The 13,990-nt window shown below is 58.3% G+C and overlaps 1 protein-coding gene across 1 annotated transcript; it reads right to left on the bottom strand.

Moving 5' to 3' along the window:
* Positions 1-9,743: 9,743 nt before the first annotated feature.
* SNRPE (small nuclear ribonucleoprotein polypeptide E) lies at positions 9,744-13,558 on the bottom strand. The gene is made up of 5 exons (XM_041721306.2): positions 13,400-13,558; positions 12,529-12,555; positions 11,680-11,742; positions 11,160-11,238; positions 9,744-9,907 (listed from the first exon to the last, which is right to left on the bottom strand). The coding sequence occupies exons 1-5, from the start codon at positions 13,451-13,453 to the stop codon at positions 9,852-9,854; spliced, it is 279 nt and encodes a 92-aa protein (XP_041577240.1). The 5' UTR covers positions 13,454-13,558; the 3' UTR covers positions 9,744-9,851.
* Positions 13,559-13,990: the final 432 nt, after the last annotated feature.

Genomic DNA, 13,990 nt, shown 5'->3' with positions numbered 1-13,990 from the left:
GGGGACACAATTCCCAAAGTGGGAACACAATTCCCAGACTGGGGACACAACTCCCAAACTGGGGACACAATTCCCAAACTGGGGACACAACTCCCAAACTGGGGACACAACTCCCATGGAGGGGACACAATTCTCAGACTGGGGACACAATTCCCAGACCCTCAACACCCACTGGGCATCCCCAGGACCTCCTGGAAACTCCTGGGACCTCCTGGGCCTCCTTAGGTCCCGCTGGACATCCCCAGGATCTGCTGGACATCTCCAGGACTTTCTGGACATCTCCAGGACCTCCTGGGCCTCCTTAGGACCTGCTGGACATCCCCAGAAACCTGCTGGACATCCCCAGGACCTCGTGGGAATCCCAGGACTTTCTGGGCATCCCCAAGACATCTTGGGCACCCCCAGGACCTCCTGGGCACTCCCAGAACTTCCTGAACATACCCAGGACCAGCTAGACACCCCCAGGACCTGCTGGCCATCCTCAGGACCTCCTGGACATCTCCAGGATCTGCTGGACATCTCCAGGACTTTCTGGACACTTCCAGGACCTCCTGGCCATTTCCAGGACCCACTTGACACCCCCAGGACTTGCTGAACATCCCCAGGACCTCCTGGGCACCCCAAGACCTCCTGGACACCCCCAGGACATCCTGGACACCCCCAGGACCTGCTCAGCACTCTCAGGATCTCCTGGCCATCCCCAGGAGCTGCTGGGCACTCCCAGGATCTCCTGGACACCCCCAGGACCTCCTGGCCACCCCCAGGAGCGCAGGCATGAGGTGCCAGGGTGGGGACAAGGGCACGGCCGCTGTCCCTGTCCCGTCAGAGGGCTCAGGGGGGACCCGCTCCGCTCCTGCTCCCCCCAGGCCGCAGCCGGGCTCGGCTCCCCGCGGCTGTCCCGGGCCAGGACCGGGACAATGCTGGAGGGGCCGGGGAGCCGCGGTGCCGGCGCGGCCGGAGAGGGAAACGCCGGGAACGGCTCGGCCGGAGCTCGGATTCCTTTTACCCAGGCCAGGCCCTGCCCCGGGCCCGCGGGACAGACCGGGGCCAGACCGGGGCCAGACCGGGGCCAGACCGGGGCCAGACCGAGCCCCCGGCCCGGGGATGGGTCACGGGAGGGCTCCGGGCACGGGCCGGCCCGGGACAGAGCCGGGACAGGGCAGGGATAGAGCCGGGACAGAACCGGGACAGAGCCGGGACAGAGTCGGGATAGAACCGGGACAGAGCCGGGACAGAACCGGGACAGCAAACCCAGGACAGAGTCGGGACAGAACCGGGATAGAACCGGGACAGAGCCGGGACAGAGCCGGGACAACAAACCCGGGACAGCAAAACTCAGCACCCTAAATTCACCTTCCAGCACCCCATTTCCACCTTCCAGCACCCCAAATCCACCTTCCAGCACCCCAGTCCGGGCCGGACTCCAGGCTCACCCCACTCCTGGAGGTCCCCAGCGTGTGTCCCCACGTGTGACACACTCTGTGCCAGCCCTGCCGGGGCCATCCCGCTGCCACCAGGGATCCCTCTGGCACTCAGTTCCCACCCTGCTTTTCACCCGGGCGGTCCGGATTGTCCCCCCGTGTCCCTGGCACCGCGGGGGGAGGTGACACAGCCAGCCTGGCACTGTCCCCACCGCGTCCCGGCCGTGCCCAGGCCGCGGGGCAGCGGAGGGACAGAGGGACAGCGGGAGGGACGGGGGGACAGCGGGAGGGACACAGGGACACAGGGACAGCGGGAGGGACACAGGGGACAACCGGACCACACAGGGGCAGCGGGGCCGAGCTGCGCCCCGACCTCCCCCGGGCCCCGAGCCCGGCGCTGCCGCTTCAAAGGCGACACCGAAGTGTCGCAGGGCTGTCACCCTCGGCCAGCCCGGCCCCGCCGGGGTCCCGCTGCCACCCAACCCCACCGAGGGGCTTTTCTTGTCCCCCCGCCTTTGTTTTCTATTTAATGCTTTTGTTCCCCCCTCTTTGGGGCTTTGTTCCAGCTCGTCCTTTGTTCCGACGCCTTTGGTTTCTCTTCCCTTTGATGCTTTGTCACTCCCTTCATCTTGGTGCTTTTCTTTCCCCTCGGTTTTTTGGTTTGTTTTTTTGTTGTTGGTCCTTTTTTTTTTTTTTAATTTTTTTTTTTTAAGCTGGCTCTTTGGTTTTTTGGGGGATTTTATTTGGGCTATTTTGTGTTGTTGTTGTTTTTTTCTCTCCTGGCCGCTCCGCTCTTGGCATTTTTCTCCTTTCTCCTGCCTCGTCCACTGCTCGGGTCACATGGACGCGGCCCGGATTGTCTCCAAATCCCCATTTGTCTTGTTTTGGTGCTGCATTTCCCTGCCTTTATGTCCTTTTTCTTAAGAGACTCTCAGCGATTTCTTCTCCCGGCACAGAGGGAAGCGGGAGAACCGAGGGGGGGTCGGGGTTTAATTAATTAGCGAGTGTAATCTTTAGCTGCGGGATGTGCGGAGCATCATTAGGGCTGTCATTAGGGTGTTAGGGGTTAGCGAGGATTTAAATACCAGCTAATTGCAGCCAAAATTCCAGCGGGAAAAGCCGGGCTTGAGTTTTGGGGAGAACTGGGAGAAATTCCCGACAGGGAGGATAAGAAACAGGAGGGGGGAAAAGGGTGCTGGGATCAAGGAGCGCGTTCATGTCTCCCCAAAAAAAACTCCAAAATCGTCACTTGAGGGGTGTTCAATGTCACTTTGGGGACTCCCTGGCGCGGCGGAACCAGCCCAGGGGGCGAGGCGATGCCAGGCGAGGATGGAAAGGGTTAAACGCATTGACGGGGGCGATTTTTCCCCGTTCCCATCACCCAGCAGGGCCGGGGAACCCTTTGGATGCGGGAATTCCGTCGGGATTGGGATGGGGCAGCACACGGCGCTGCTGCTGCGGCGGTGCCACGGAGGGGACGAGGATGTGAATGTCACAACGGTCCCCGAGGCTCGGCCCGGCCCGGGACACGTGCGCGGAGCCCACCGCAAGATCAGATACCGGGATTCGGGAGCCGTGCCCCCCAAAAACCGCTCCGAGCGAGGCGGCTCCGCTTTGATTTCAGCGCCCCAGATCCCCTCCTGCCAACCCCCGCGCCCTCAACTTCTGCTCGCAGCGGGCAGGGAAGGGGATGGTGGCACAGCTGAGGGTGGCATCACCCCCAAACAGAGCTCAGGGTCCTTTTTAGGGCGCCCCAAACCCCCTTCCCCCTCCCCGTGCCGCAGGTTTCGAGCAGCCGGCGCTGGAGGGGAGGAAACAGCCAAAATAGCAACAGGATGCGCCCCCAGATAAGGTGATCGATATCAGAAAGCGCCGCTGTTTCAAGCCGGAGCCGAGCCCAGCTGCTCGAACAGGAGATCGGCCCCCGATAGGGGCGGCCCCGGCTTCTCGACACCCCAATTTCTCCTGCCCCCGCTGATTTTCGGTAACGCGGTGACGTCCTCGAGGTTTTGGAGGGGTTGGTGTGGGAGGAGGGGGGGAAAGGGCAGGAGGAGCCCGGCAGCTGCAGGAAGGGATGGGTGATTTGTGGGGTGTCCAAAAGGAGGGATTGGGATGGATCAGGGGGTGTCTGGGTGCTGCTAACACACCCCAAAAAGTGCTGGCGGGTAAACCCCAGGCAGTGGGGGACAGCTGGGAAGGATCCAGAGGAGTTTTTAGGATGACACCTCCGTGATCCCAAAAATCAGCGCAGGTTCAGCCGGAGCTCAGCCCCAGGGTGAAGAATTCCAGGGAATGGGCACAGGCAGGAGGGCACAGAGCAGCCCCAGGGTGAGGAATTCCAAGGAATGGGCACAGAGCAGCCCCAGAGTGAGGAATTCCAGGGAATGGGCACAGAGCAGCCCCAGGGTGAGGAATTCCAGGGAATGGGCACAGAGCAGCCCCAGGGTGAGGAATTCCCGGGAATGGGCACAGAGCAGCCCCAGGGTGAAGAATTCCAGGGAATGGGCACAGAGCAGCCCCAAACTGCTCCTGCCGGCCCAAAATCCCACATGGAAAACCGGGAGCTCGCCCTCCCCATGGCTCCAGGAGTGCCAAAACCTGAGCAGGACATTCCCGGGGACATCCTCAAGGCTCCTGCACATTGTCCCCCCCAAAACTGTGCCGCCACCAAGTGTCACCGGGCCCGGGTGACTCCTCCGGGGCCGAGGGGTGCCAGGGAGCCGTGCCAGCACCTTCCGAGGTTAAAAACCAAAGCGCTGTCAACAAAAAGAGCCGCAAAACCCATCCTGCAGGTCGGCCCGGTGCTTGCTGTTCAAATGCAAACTCGGGCCCCATAAAAGCCCGGAGTGCCCATCCTAAAACCCCCCTAAAACCCCGCTGCGCTTGGTGGCACTGCCTCGATGCCCCCCCCTCCCCTGGCATTGTCACCGGATCACTCGCTCCGCTCCAAAGGGCTGAACCTGTTTTGATGGCAGAGCTGGCACCGGGAAGGCTAAAAAAGAATTAAAAAAAAAAAACCAACAAAAAACCCCAAAAAAGCCTCCCCTGATCTCAGTATCTGCAGCCATGCAAGGAATATTGTTCAGCGCAGCACAAAAGCATCCCTGAAAATAGAAACGCCAGGGCCAGGGCTGCCAGTGGCTGTGTGAGATAACGTCTACTTGCAAACAGTGTGTCTTTGTGCCGCTGTCACTGTCCCCATTGTTCAGGAGCCTATTGCCTCGGGGATATTGTTCCCTCCTTTTGTCTCAGCCCGGCTCCTTTTTGTTTGACTTTACTTTACCATTTCATTCCTCTCCTTTGTGCCGCCGTTCTTGCTTTTGTCTCTCTCTCTCTCTCTCTCTCTCTGCCTTTTCTCTCGCTGATTTGTATTTAGCGATTGTTCCCGGCTCGCTGCGAGCACAAAGTGCTCCGGGCTCTTTTCTCACTCCATTCATTCCCTATTCAGGTGCGTTTGTTTGCCCGTAGGTACCGGCAGGAGCGGGATTTGGGGGGGATGCGGGATTTTGGGGGGGCTGGAAGCTGCTGGTGGCCATTGGGGCCAGCCAGGTCCCCGTGTCCCCCATCCCCACGCCAAAAAAAAGGACAAATGAGACCATAAGTGGCCCCAGAGGAGCGGCCGAGGATGCTGACAGGGACACGGGGGTGGCACCGGTGCCAACTGAGCCGAGCCGAGCCGAGCCGAGCAGTCCCGACCCTGGAACGGCGGTCCCGGCTCTCCCCAGCGCTGCCTCTCCACCACACCCGGATTTTGGGGAGCCCGTGGGGAGCATTCCACGGCTGTGCCCTCCCGGAGTGACCCTCGGGGTGGCAGCGTGGGCACCACCCACCCGCGCTGTCCCCAGCTGGAATTCACCCCGCAGCTCCTGGGGACCATGGGGACCACGGGTGGGTCCCCGCGGGTGGCTGGAGGTGGCCTGGGGACATCTGGGGAGCGGCTCAGAGGTTCTCGGGGTGCCCCAGGCCCTGCAGGATGGGGGGCACCCCCTGCCGGCTCCAGGGCGGGCTCGTTCCCAGCGCCACCAGGAGGAGGAGGAGGAGGAGGAGGAAGAGGAGGATTCGGATTCCCCAGGAATCCTTCAGGGCGAGCTGACAAGTGGCCACCCCCGGAGACAACAAAGCCCCGCTGTTCTCCGGGCGTGACCCGACGGGACTTTTCCATCACCTCCCCGCCGCCCAAACACCGAGGATGCGAAGGGAAACCTCCTCCTTTTTACGGGCACACCCCACGCGAGCGGGAGAGGCCGCGGGGACCCCCCAAACTCACCCCGGGAGCAGCGGGACGAGGGGCAGCGAGCGGCGGGCGCGGCGGCTCCTCGGGGCCGGCGGAGCCCCGGGGCCCGGGGGGGGCGTGCCTGGGAATGGAGGGAGCGGACCGAGGGCCATTGTCTCATTGTTCGGCCTTCAAAGGACAATGGGCCATTGTTGTCCCTGGGGATGCCATTGTTTGCGTTCCCCGCAGATCCCGGCCGCGCACGGAGTTTCCCGAGGGTCGGCTCCGTGTGTGGGACGCTCAAGAATAACGAGAAGGAATGTTTGCTTGCCCGCGCCCCGCTTTCGCACGGTTGTGCCCTCCTGAAAAGGCATGGCCCGAGGGGCTGCGACCACCCAGAGACCCCCCGGGACCCCGCAGGGATGGGCTGAGAGCGGGGGGTTCATCCTCCAGCCCTCCCTCCCTGCGCATTCCAGGCTGAGGGTACAAAACCCAACCGGGACGAAGCCGCTTCTGCCTCCAGGAGCGTCCACCCGGCAAAATCCCGATTTTCCACGCCGCGGGTCCCCCAGATCTGCCCCGGCACGGCGGGGTTTGGCTCCGGCAGCGCCGGGGAAAAGCTCCGAGGCACCCCGAAAGAGCTCGGCAAGGGACGGCCCGGCCCGGAGCGCTCCTGGAGCGGCATCCCAGGGCTGATCCCGGGGCTGATCCCGGGGCTGATCCCTGAGCTGATCCCGGGGCTCATCCCTCTGGGAAATCACTCAGGGGCCGAGGAAAGGCTGGGGGAAAGGGAAGGAGGAACATTTCAGGAGCTGGGAAAGGAGCAAAATTCCAGGAGCAGGAAAAGAGTAGGGAAAGAAATATGGGAAAGAGCAGAATTCCACGAGCAGGGAAGGAGCAGGGAAAGGAACAGGGGGAAGAGCAGAATTCCAGGAGTAGGGGAAAGAGCAGAATTCCACGAGCAGGGAAAGAAACAGGGGAAAGAGCAGAATTCCAGGAGCAGGGGAAAGAGCAGAATTCCAGGAGCAGGGAAGGAGCAGGGAAAGGAACAGGGAGAAGAGCAGAATTCCAGGAGTAGGATATCAGCAGCAGAATTCCAGGAGCAGGGAAAGAAACAGGGGAAAGAAACAGGGAGAAGAGCAGAATTCCAGGACTAGGGAAAGAAACAGGGGAAAGAGCAGAATTCCAGGACTAGGGAAAGGAACAAGGGAAAGAGCAGAATTCCAGGAGTAGGATATCAGGAGCAGAATTCCAAGAGCAGGGAAAGGGACCCGCTGTACCCAGGGACACCCTCGCTACTGCCAACAGCCGGGAAAGGCAGGAGGAACTCCAGCCGGGTGACCGGGATGAACCCCGGGATGAGCCCCGGGAGCGCTCCGGGATGAGGAGCCCCGGGATGAACCCCGGGATGAACCCCGGGATGAACCCCGGGATGAACCCCGGGATGAACCCCGGGAGCGCTCCGGGACGCTGCCCCTGCGGGAATCAGCCTGGCCGCGGTTCCTCCCCTCCCCAGGGCTGCGACCACCCTCGGGATGCCGCCTTGGAGCGATCCCAGCCCGGCTGGAAGAGCTGGAAGAGCCCCGGAGCTCCCCCCGAGCTCCCCAGGCTGGGCTGGGCTGGGCTAATCCCGGGAATTCCCGGGGATTCCAGCAGGACACGGGCCCGGCTCCGCCTCTGCAGCGCCTCCAGCACGGATTTGTGGGGAAAAAAAGGGGTTTTTTTTTGGGGGGGGGGATGTAGGGATCAGTAGGAGCGGTTTGGGATGGGATTTGGGATCTGCTGCCTCCGAGCTGATCCCGCTGCGCTGCCGGGGGTCCCACAGGGACCGGGGCGGTGTCCCCATTCCCGGGGGTCCCACAGGGTCCGGGGGCGGTGTCCCCATTCCCGGGGGTCCCACAGGGTCCGGGGGCGGTGTCCCCATTCCCGGGGTGGTGTCCCCATTCCCGGGGGTCCCTCAGGGACCAGAGGCAGTGTCCCCATTCCCGGGGGCAGTGTCCCCATTCCCGGGGGTCCCACAGGGTCTGGGGGTGGTGACACCATTCCCAGGGCAGTGTCCCCATTCCCGGGATCCTATAAGGACCAGGGGCGGTGTCCCCATTCCCGGATGTCCCACAGAGTCCGGGGGCGCTGTCCCCATTCCTGGGGCGCTGTCCCCATTCCCAGAGCCCTGCAGGGACACAGGTGCCACCCCCGGGCACCGCCCCTTCGAATTCCCTCAGCTTCTCCGGGAGATCCCGGGGGGATCCCGGGTCTCCATCCCCTGCAGCCCGGGGAGGTGGCAGCGGCTGGGGACAGGTGAAGGTGACACAAACCCGGGAGGTGACACAAACCCTCGAGTCACACCTGTGGGGTGACACCGCCACACTCTCTGCCCCATTTCCTCTCACCCCCCTTATCTCACCAGCCCCGCTGATAAGGGGCCCCAAACGGATCTGGGGGGCCCTGCTGCCGTCACCGACCCCAAAACGGGGCTGCGGCCCCGACCCCAACACCTGCAGGGCCCCCGAGCGGCCCTGGGGTCTCTGTGGGGTCTCTGTGGGGTCTCTGTGGGGTTGGGGTCAGGGAGAGCTGAGCCAGGTTTGGGATTGGGAATTCCGGCAGGGATCAGGACTGGGAATTCTGTCTGGGATCGGGAATTCTGGCAGGGATCGGGAATTCCATCCAGGATTTGGATCAGGGAGAGCCAAACTGGGATTGGGAATTCCAGCCAGGATTGGGGTTGGGAATTCTGGCTGGGATCGGGAATTCCAGCTGGGATTGGGATCAGGGAGAGCCAAACTTGGATTGGGGTCAGGAATTCCAGCCAGGATTGGGGTTGGGAATTCTGGATGGGATCGGGAATTCCAGCTGGGATTTGGATTGGGAATTCCAGATGGGATTTGGATCAGGAATTCCAGATGGGATTGGGATCAGGGAGAGCCAAACTTGGATTGGGGTTGGGAATTCCAGCTGGGATTGGGGTTGGGAATTCCAGCTGGGATTGGGGTTGGGAATTCTGTCTGAGATTGGGAATTCCAGGTAGGATTTGGATCGGGAATTCCAGATGGGATTGGGATCAGGGAGAGCCAAACTTGGATTTGGGTTGGGAATTCCAGCCGGAATTGGGGTTGGGAATTCCAGCTGGGATTGGGATCAGGGAAAGCCAAACTTGGATTTGGGTTGGGAATTCTGTCTGGGATCGAAAATTCCAGCCGGGATTGGGGTTGGGAATTCCAGGTGGGACTGGTGTTGGGAATTCCAGCTGGCATCGGGAATTCCGGCCGGGATTGGGGAGAGCCGAGCTCGCAGCTCCCCCTTCTGTCCGGAGCCCTCTGGAAGATTTTTCCAGCTCTGGTTCTGGCAGGAATTTGGGATGCTCCAGGCAGGATTCCCACAAAATTCCCACAAAATTCCCGAGGCTCGGGAAAGGAATTCCAGCTGGGAAGGAAAAATCCCCCGAGGGAGGCAGAGCTGTGGTTTGGGGGAGGAGTGGGAAGGGATTTCTTGGGAAAAAGGGATTTGATTTTGGGATAAAGAGATCAGTTTTTGGGGGGAAAAAATGATTCTTTTTGGGATAAAGAGGTTGGTTCTTGGGGAAAAGGATTTTTTGGGAAAAGGGGATTTGTTTTGTGAAGAGGGAATTGATTCGTGGAAAAAACAAAGGATTACTTTTCAGATAAAGGGGTTAGTTTTTGGGGAAAAGGGATTTGTTTGGGAAAAGGATTTTTTTGGGATTTAGAGATTGGTTTTGGGAATAAAAAAAGGATTATTTTTGGGGAAAAAGGGATTTTTTGTGGGTTCAGGAAAAAGGGATTTGGTTTGGGAAGATGGGATTGGTTATGGGATATCCAATCCATATCCAATTGGATATGGGATTGGTATGGGATAATGGGAATTTTTTTGGAAAAGGGATTTGTTTTGGGAAATGAAGGATTATTTTTGGGAAGAAGGGATGGGTTTTGAGAAGATGGGACTGATTTGGGAAAGATGGGATTGGTTTTGGGTTTGGTTTGGGAAAACTCGAACCCCCAGGATCCTGAACCCCCCAGATCCAATCCCACATGGGGAAAACCTTTGGAAAACATTCCTCCCTGAAACCCCAATCCCAGATTTTGTGAAAAAAAAAAAACCAAAAAACCCGTTTTATTCCCCAAAGTACAAAACCCGATTCCCCCGGGAGCTCGGGGGGTTCCCAGCGATCCCAATCCCGCTGTGGGGCCGGGAGCAGCCCGATCCTAACTGGAGACGCTCTGCAGGAGGGTGATGTTGTCCCCCTTCAGCATGATCCGACCTGCAACCAACGGGGTCGGGGTGGGGCTTTGGGCTGGGAGCGCCCCGATCCCGCCCGGCCCCACAGCTGGATCCCAATCCCAAACCTGGATACCAATCCCACAGCTGGATCCCAATCCCACAGGTGGATCCCATCCCAATCCTACAGTTGGAGCACAATCCCACAGCTGGATCCCACTCCCACAGCTGGATCCCAATCCCATACCTGGATCCCAATTCCAAAACCTGTATTCCAATCCCAAAACGTGGAGCCCTGTCCCAAAACCTGGATACCAATCCCAAAACCTGGATCCCAATCCTACAGCTGGAGCCCAGCCCCACAGCTGGATCCCAATCCCACAGCTGGATACCAAGCCCACAGCTGGATCCCATCCCAATCCCACAGTTGGAGCACAATCCCATACCTGGATCCCAATTCCAAAACCTGTATTCCAATCCCAAAACCTGGAGCCCTGTCCCAAAACCTGGATCCCAATCCCAAACCTGGATACCAATCCCACAGCTGGATCCCATCCCAATCCCACAGCTGGAGCACAATCCCACAGCTGGATCCCAATCCCACAGCTGGATCCCAATCCCATACCTGGATCCCAATCCCATACCTATATTCCAATCCCAAAACCTGGAGCCCTGTCCCAAAACCTGGATCCCAATCCCAAAACCTGGATCCCAGTCCTACAGCTGGAGCCCGGCCCCACAGCTGGATCCCAATCCCAAACCTGGATACCAATCCCACAGGTGGATCCCATCCCAATCCCACAGTTGGAGCACAATCCCACAGCTGGATCCCAATCCCATACCTGGATCCCAATTCCAAAACCTGTATTCCAATCCCAAAACCTGGAGCCCTGTCCCAAAACCTGGATACCAATCCCAAAACCTGGATCCCAATCCTACAGCTGGAGCCCGGCCCCACAGCTGGATCTCAGCTCCAGAACTTGGATCCCAGCCCCAAAACCTGGATCCTAGTCCCACAGCTGGGTTCCAATCCCAAACCCTGGATCCCAGTCCCAAAACCCAGATTTAAGGTCCCACATCCAGGTTCCAGGACCCCACCCCCGGGTTCCCGGGTCCCACTCCCGGAGTTTTGGGTCCCAGTCCCAGAGTTTTGGGTCTCAGCCCCCGGGTTTGGGGTCCCAGCCCCGGATTTAAGGTCCCACTCCCAGAGTTTTGGGTCCCAGCCCCGGTTTGGGGTCCCAGCCCCCGATTTGGGGTCCCAGCCCCCGATTTGGGGTTCTCTCCCCCTGCCCTACCCAGCTGCTTCCTGGCCTTGGTTTTGGAGTGAATCTCCTCAGCATCGTCCAGCACCAGGTTCATGTACTCGTCAAAGCCCTGCTAAGCAGCACCAGCCTCAGAAACCCCAAAAACCCAAAAAAACACCCAAACCCACCCAAAAAACTCTCAAAAAACCCAAAAAACCCACCCAAACCCCCCAAAAAACAGCCAAAACCACCCCAACCCCAAAAAAAAACCCTCCCCAAAACCCAAAAAAATCAACCCCCAAATAACCCCCAAAACACCCCTGAAAGTCCCCAAAATACAAAACAAAAAAAAAACCTCTAAAAAAAACCCCAAAAAAATCCCCAAACCCCCTCAAAAAAACAAAATAAAAACTCCCCCAAAACACTCCCAAAAACACCCCCCAAAAAAAAACCAAAAAACAACCCTGCTGAAAAACTCCAATAGCCCCCCCAAAACACCCCCAAAATCCTAAAAAAACCCCCCAGAAACCCCCAAAAAAACCCAAACCCCCAAGCAGGACGGGGCACTCACGATGATGCAGCCCTCGATCCTCATGTTCACCTGCTCGTAGAGCCACACCTGGATCCGGGATCGCTGCGGGACGGGAACAGGATTTGGGGTCCAAATGGGGTTTGGGGTCAGCACGGCCCCAAAGGGGTTTGGGGTCAGCTCAGCCCCAAAGGGGTTTGGGGTCAGCACGGCCCCAAAGGGGTTTGAGGTTTGTCCCCACACCAAATCCAGCTGGGGTCACTCCTGTGTGGGGTGGGACTGGCTGGCGTTTTGAGGGATTTGGGGGAAATGGGGTTAAATGGGGTTTGGGGGTACAAATGGGATTTTGGGGTAATAAAATGGGATTTTTGGGTGGGGTTTGGGGTTATAAAATGGGGTTTTTGGGGTATAAAAAAGGGGTTTTTTTTGCGTTATAAAATGGGGGTTTTGGGGGCATAAAATGGGGATTTTGGGTGTATAAAATGGGGGTTTTTTTGGGTTAAATGGGTTTTATGGGGTTAAAATGGGGTTTTCAGGGGGTCCTTCCCTGGGAGGGGCTGGGATGGAATTCCAGAGAATCCGTGGCTGCTCCATCCCTGGCAGTGTCCCAGGATGGGTTGGACAGTGGATAAAGTGAATAAAATGGGTAAAATTGGTAAAAATGCACCCTGGGATAGTGGGAGGTGTCCCTGCCCATGGGATTGGATGATTCCTTCCATCCCAACCCATTCCAGGATTCCCTGGGCTGCTTTGGATGGGATATTGGGAATAAATCCTTCCCTGGGAGGGGCTGGGATGGAATTCCCTCAGACTCTGTGGCTGCCCCATCCCTGGCCGTGTCCCACAGGGGGATTTGGGGGTGCCTCCCCCCAGCCCGCTGCCGGCACTCACGTTCTGCAGGTAGCGGAAGATCAGGTTCTGGGGCCGGGGTTAAGGGCACAGCAGAGCCGGGAGCGGGGTGTGGATGCTGAGGGGAACCCTGAGGGGAGCCCTGAGGGGAACCCGCCCTTCCCTTCCCTTCCCTTCCCTTCCCTTCCCTTCCCTTCCCTTCCCTTCCCTTCCCTTCCCCTCCTTTCCCTTCCCTTCCTTCCCTTTCCTCCCTTCTCCCCCTTCCTTTCCCTCCTTTCCTTTCCTTTCCTTTCCTTTCCTTTCCTTTCCTTTCCTTTCCTTTCCTTTCCTTTCCTTTCCTTTCCTTTCCTTTCCTTTCCTTTCCTTTCCTTTCCTTTCCCCCCCTTCTTCCCTTCCCTCCTTCCTTTCCCTCCCTTTCTTTCCCTTCCCTCTCTTTCCCTTCCCTTCCCTTCCTTCTCTCCCTTCTTTTCCCCTCCTTCCCTCCTTCCTTTCACTCCCTTCTTTTCCCCTCCTTCTCTTCTTCCTTTCCCTCCCTTCCCTCCCCTCCCTTCTTCCCTTCCCTTCCCTCCTTCCCTTCCCCTCCTTCCCTCCTTCCTTTACCTCTCTTCCCTTCCCTCCCTTTCTTTCCCTTCCCTCCCTCCCCTTCATTCTCTCCCTTCCTTTCCTTCCCTTCTCTTCCCTTCCCTTTCTTTCCCTTTCATCTCTCCCTTCCTTTACCCTCCTTCCCTTCCCTTCCCTTCCCTTCCCTTCCCTTCCCTTCCCTTCCCTTCCCTTCCCTTCCCTTCCCTTCCCTTCCCTTCCCTTCCCTTCCCTTCCCTTCCCTTCCCTTCCCTTCCCTTCCCTCCCCTCCCCTCCCCTCCCCTCCCCTCCCCTCCCCTTCCCTCCCCTCCCCCGAGTGCTGCCGGCAGGATACGATGGGCTGCACCATCACCTTCTGCACCTTCTGGCCCTGCCCGCGGTAGGCCATGGCTGCGCGGGGCCGTGAGGGGACGGGACGGCGGCAGCGGGCGGTAATGGCGGTAATGGCGGACAGGCGCGGGGCACTGTGGGAGCGCGGCGGCGTGAGGGGAGCGCCGCGCGGGGCATTGTGGGATAGCGGCGGCCTCAGGCCCTCACGAGATTTTTGTTTTTTCTTTTTTTCCCCCATCATTATGTTTAGGATTTTTTTGCTCTTTAGGGTTTTTTTTGCGTGTGTTTCCTTTTTATGGCTCTTAGTAGGTTTTATTTAGTTTGGTTTTTTTGTTTATTTTTTGGTTTTTTTTTTGTTTTTCTCTCAGTAGGATTTTTTTTGTTCTTGCTCTTAAGTGGTTTTTTTTTCTCTTAGTAGGTTTTGGTTTTTTTTCTCTTAGTAGAGTTTCTTTGGTTTTGTTTATTTGTTTTTTTCCTCTTAAGAGTTTTTTTGGGTTTTTTTTCTTTTAGTAGGGTTTTTGGTTTTTTTCTCTTAGAGTTTTTTTGGGGTTTTTTTGGTTTTTTTCCTCTTAGTACGTTTTTTGGATTTTTTTTT

This window comes from Taeniopygia guttata, chromosome 26, assembly GCF_048771995.1.
Source record: "Taeniopygia guttata chromosome 26, bTaeGut7.mat, whole genome shotgun sequence".
Lineage (NCBI taxonomy): Eukaryota > Metazoa > Chordata > Aves > Passeriformes > Estrildidae > Taeniopygia > Taeniopygia guttata.
This window is presented reverse-complemented; position numbering and strand designations above follow the sequence as displayed.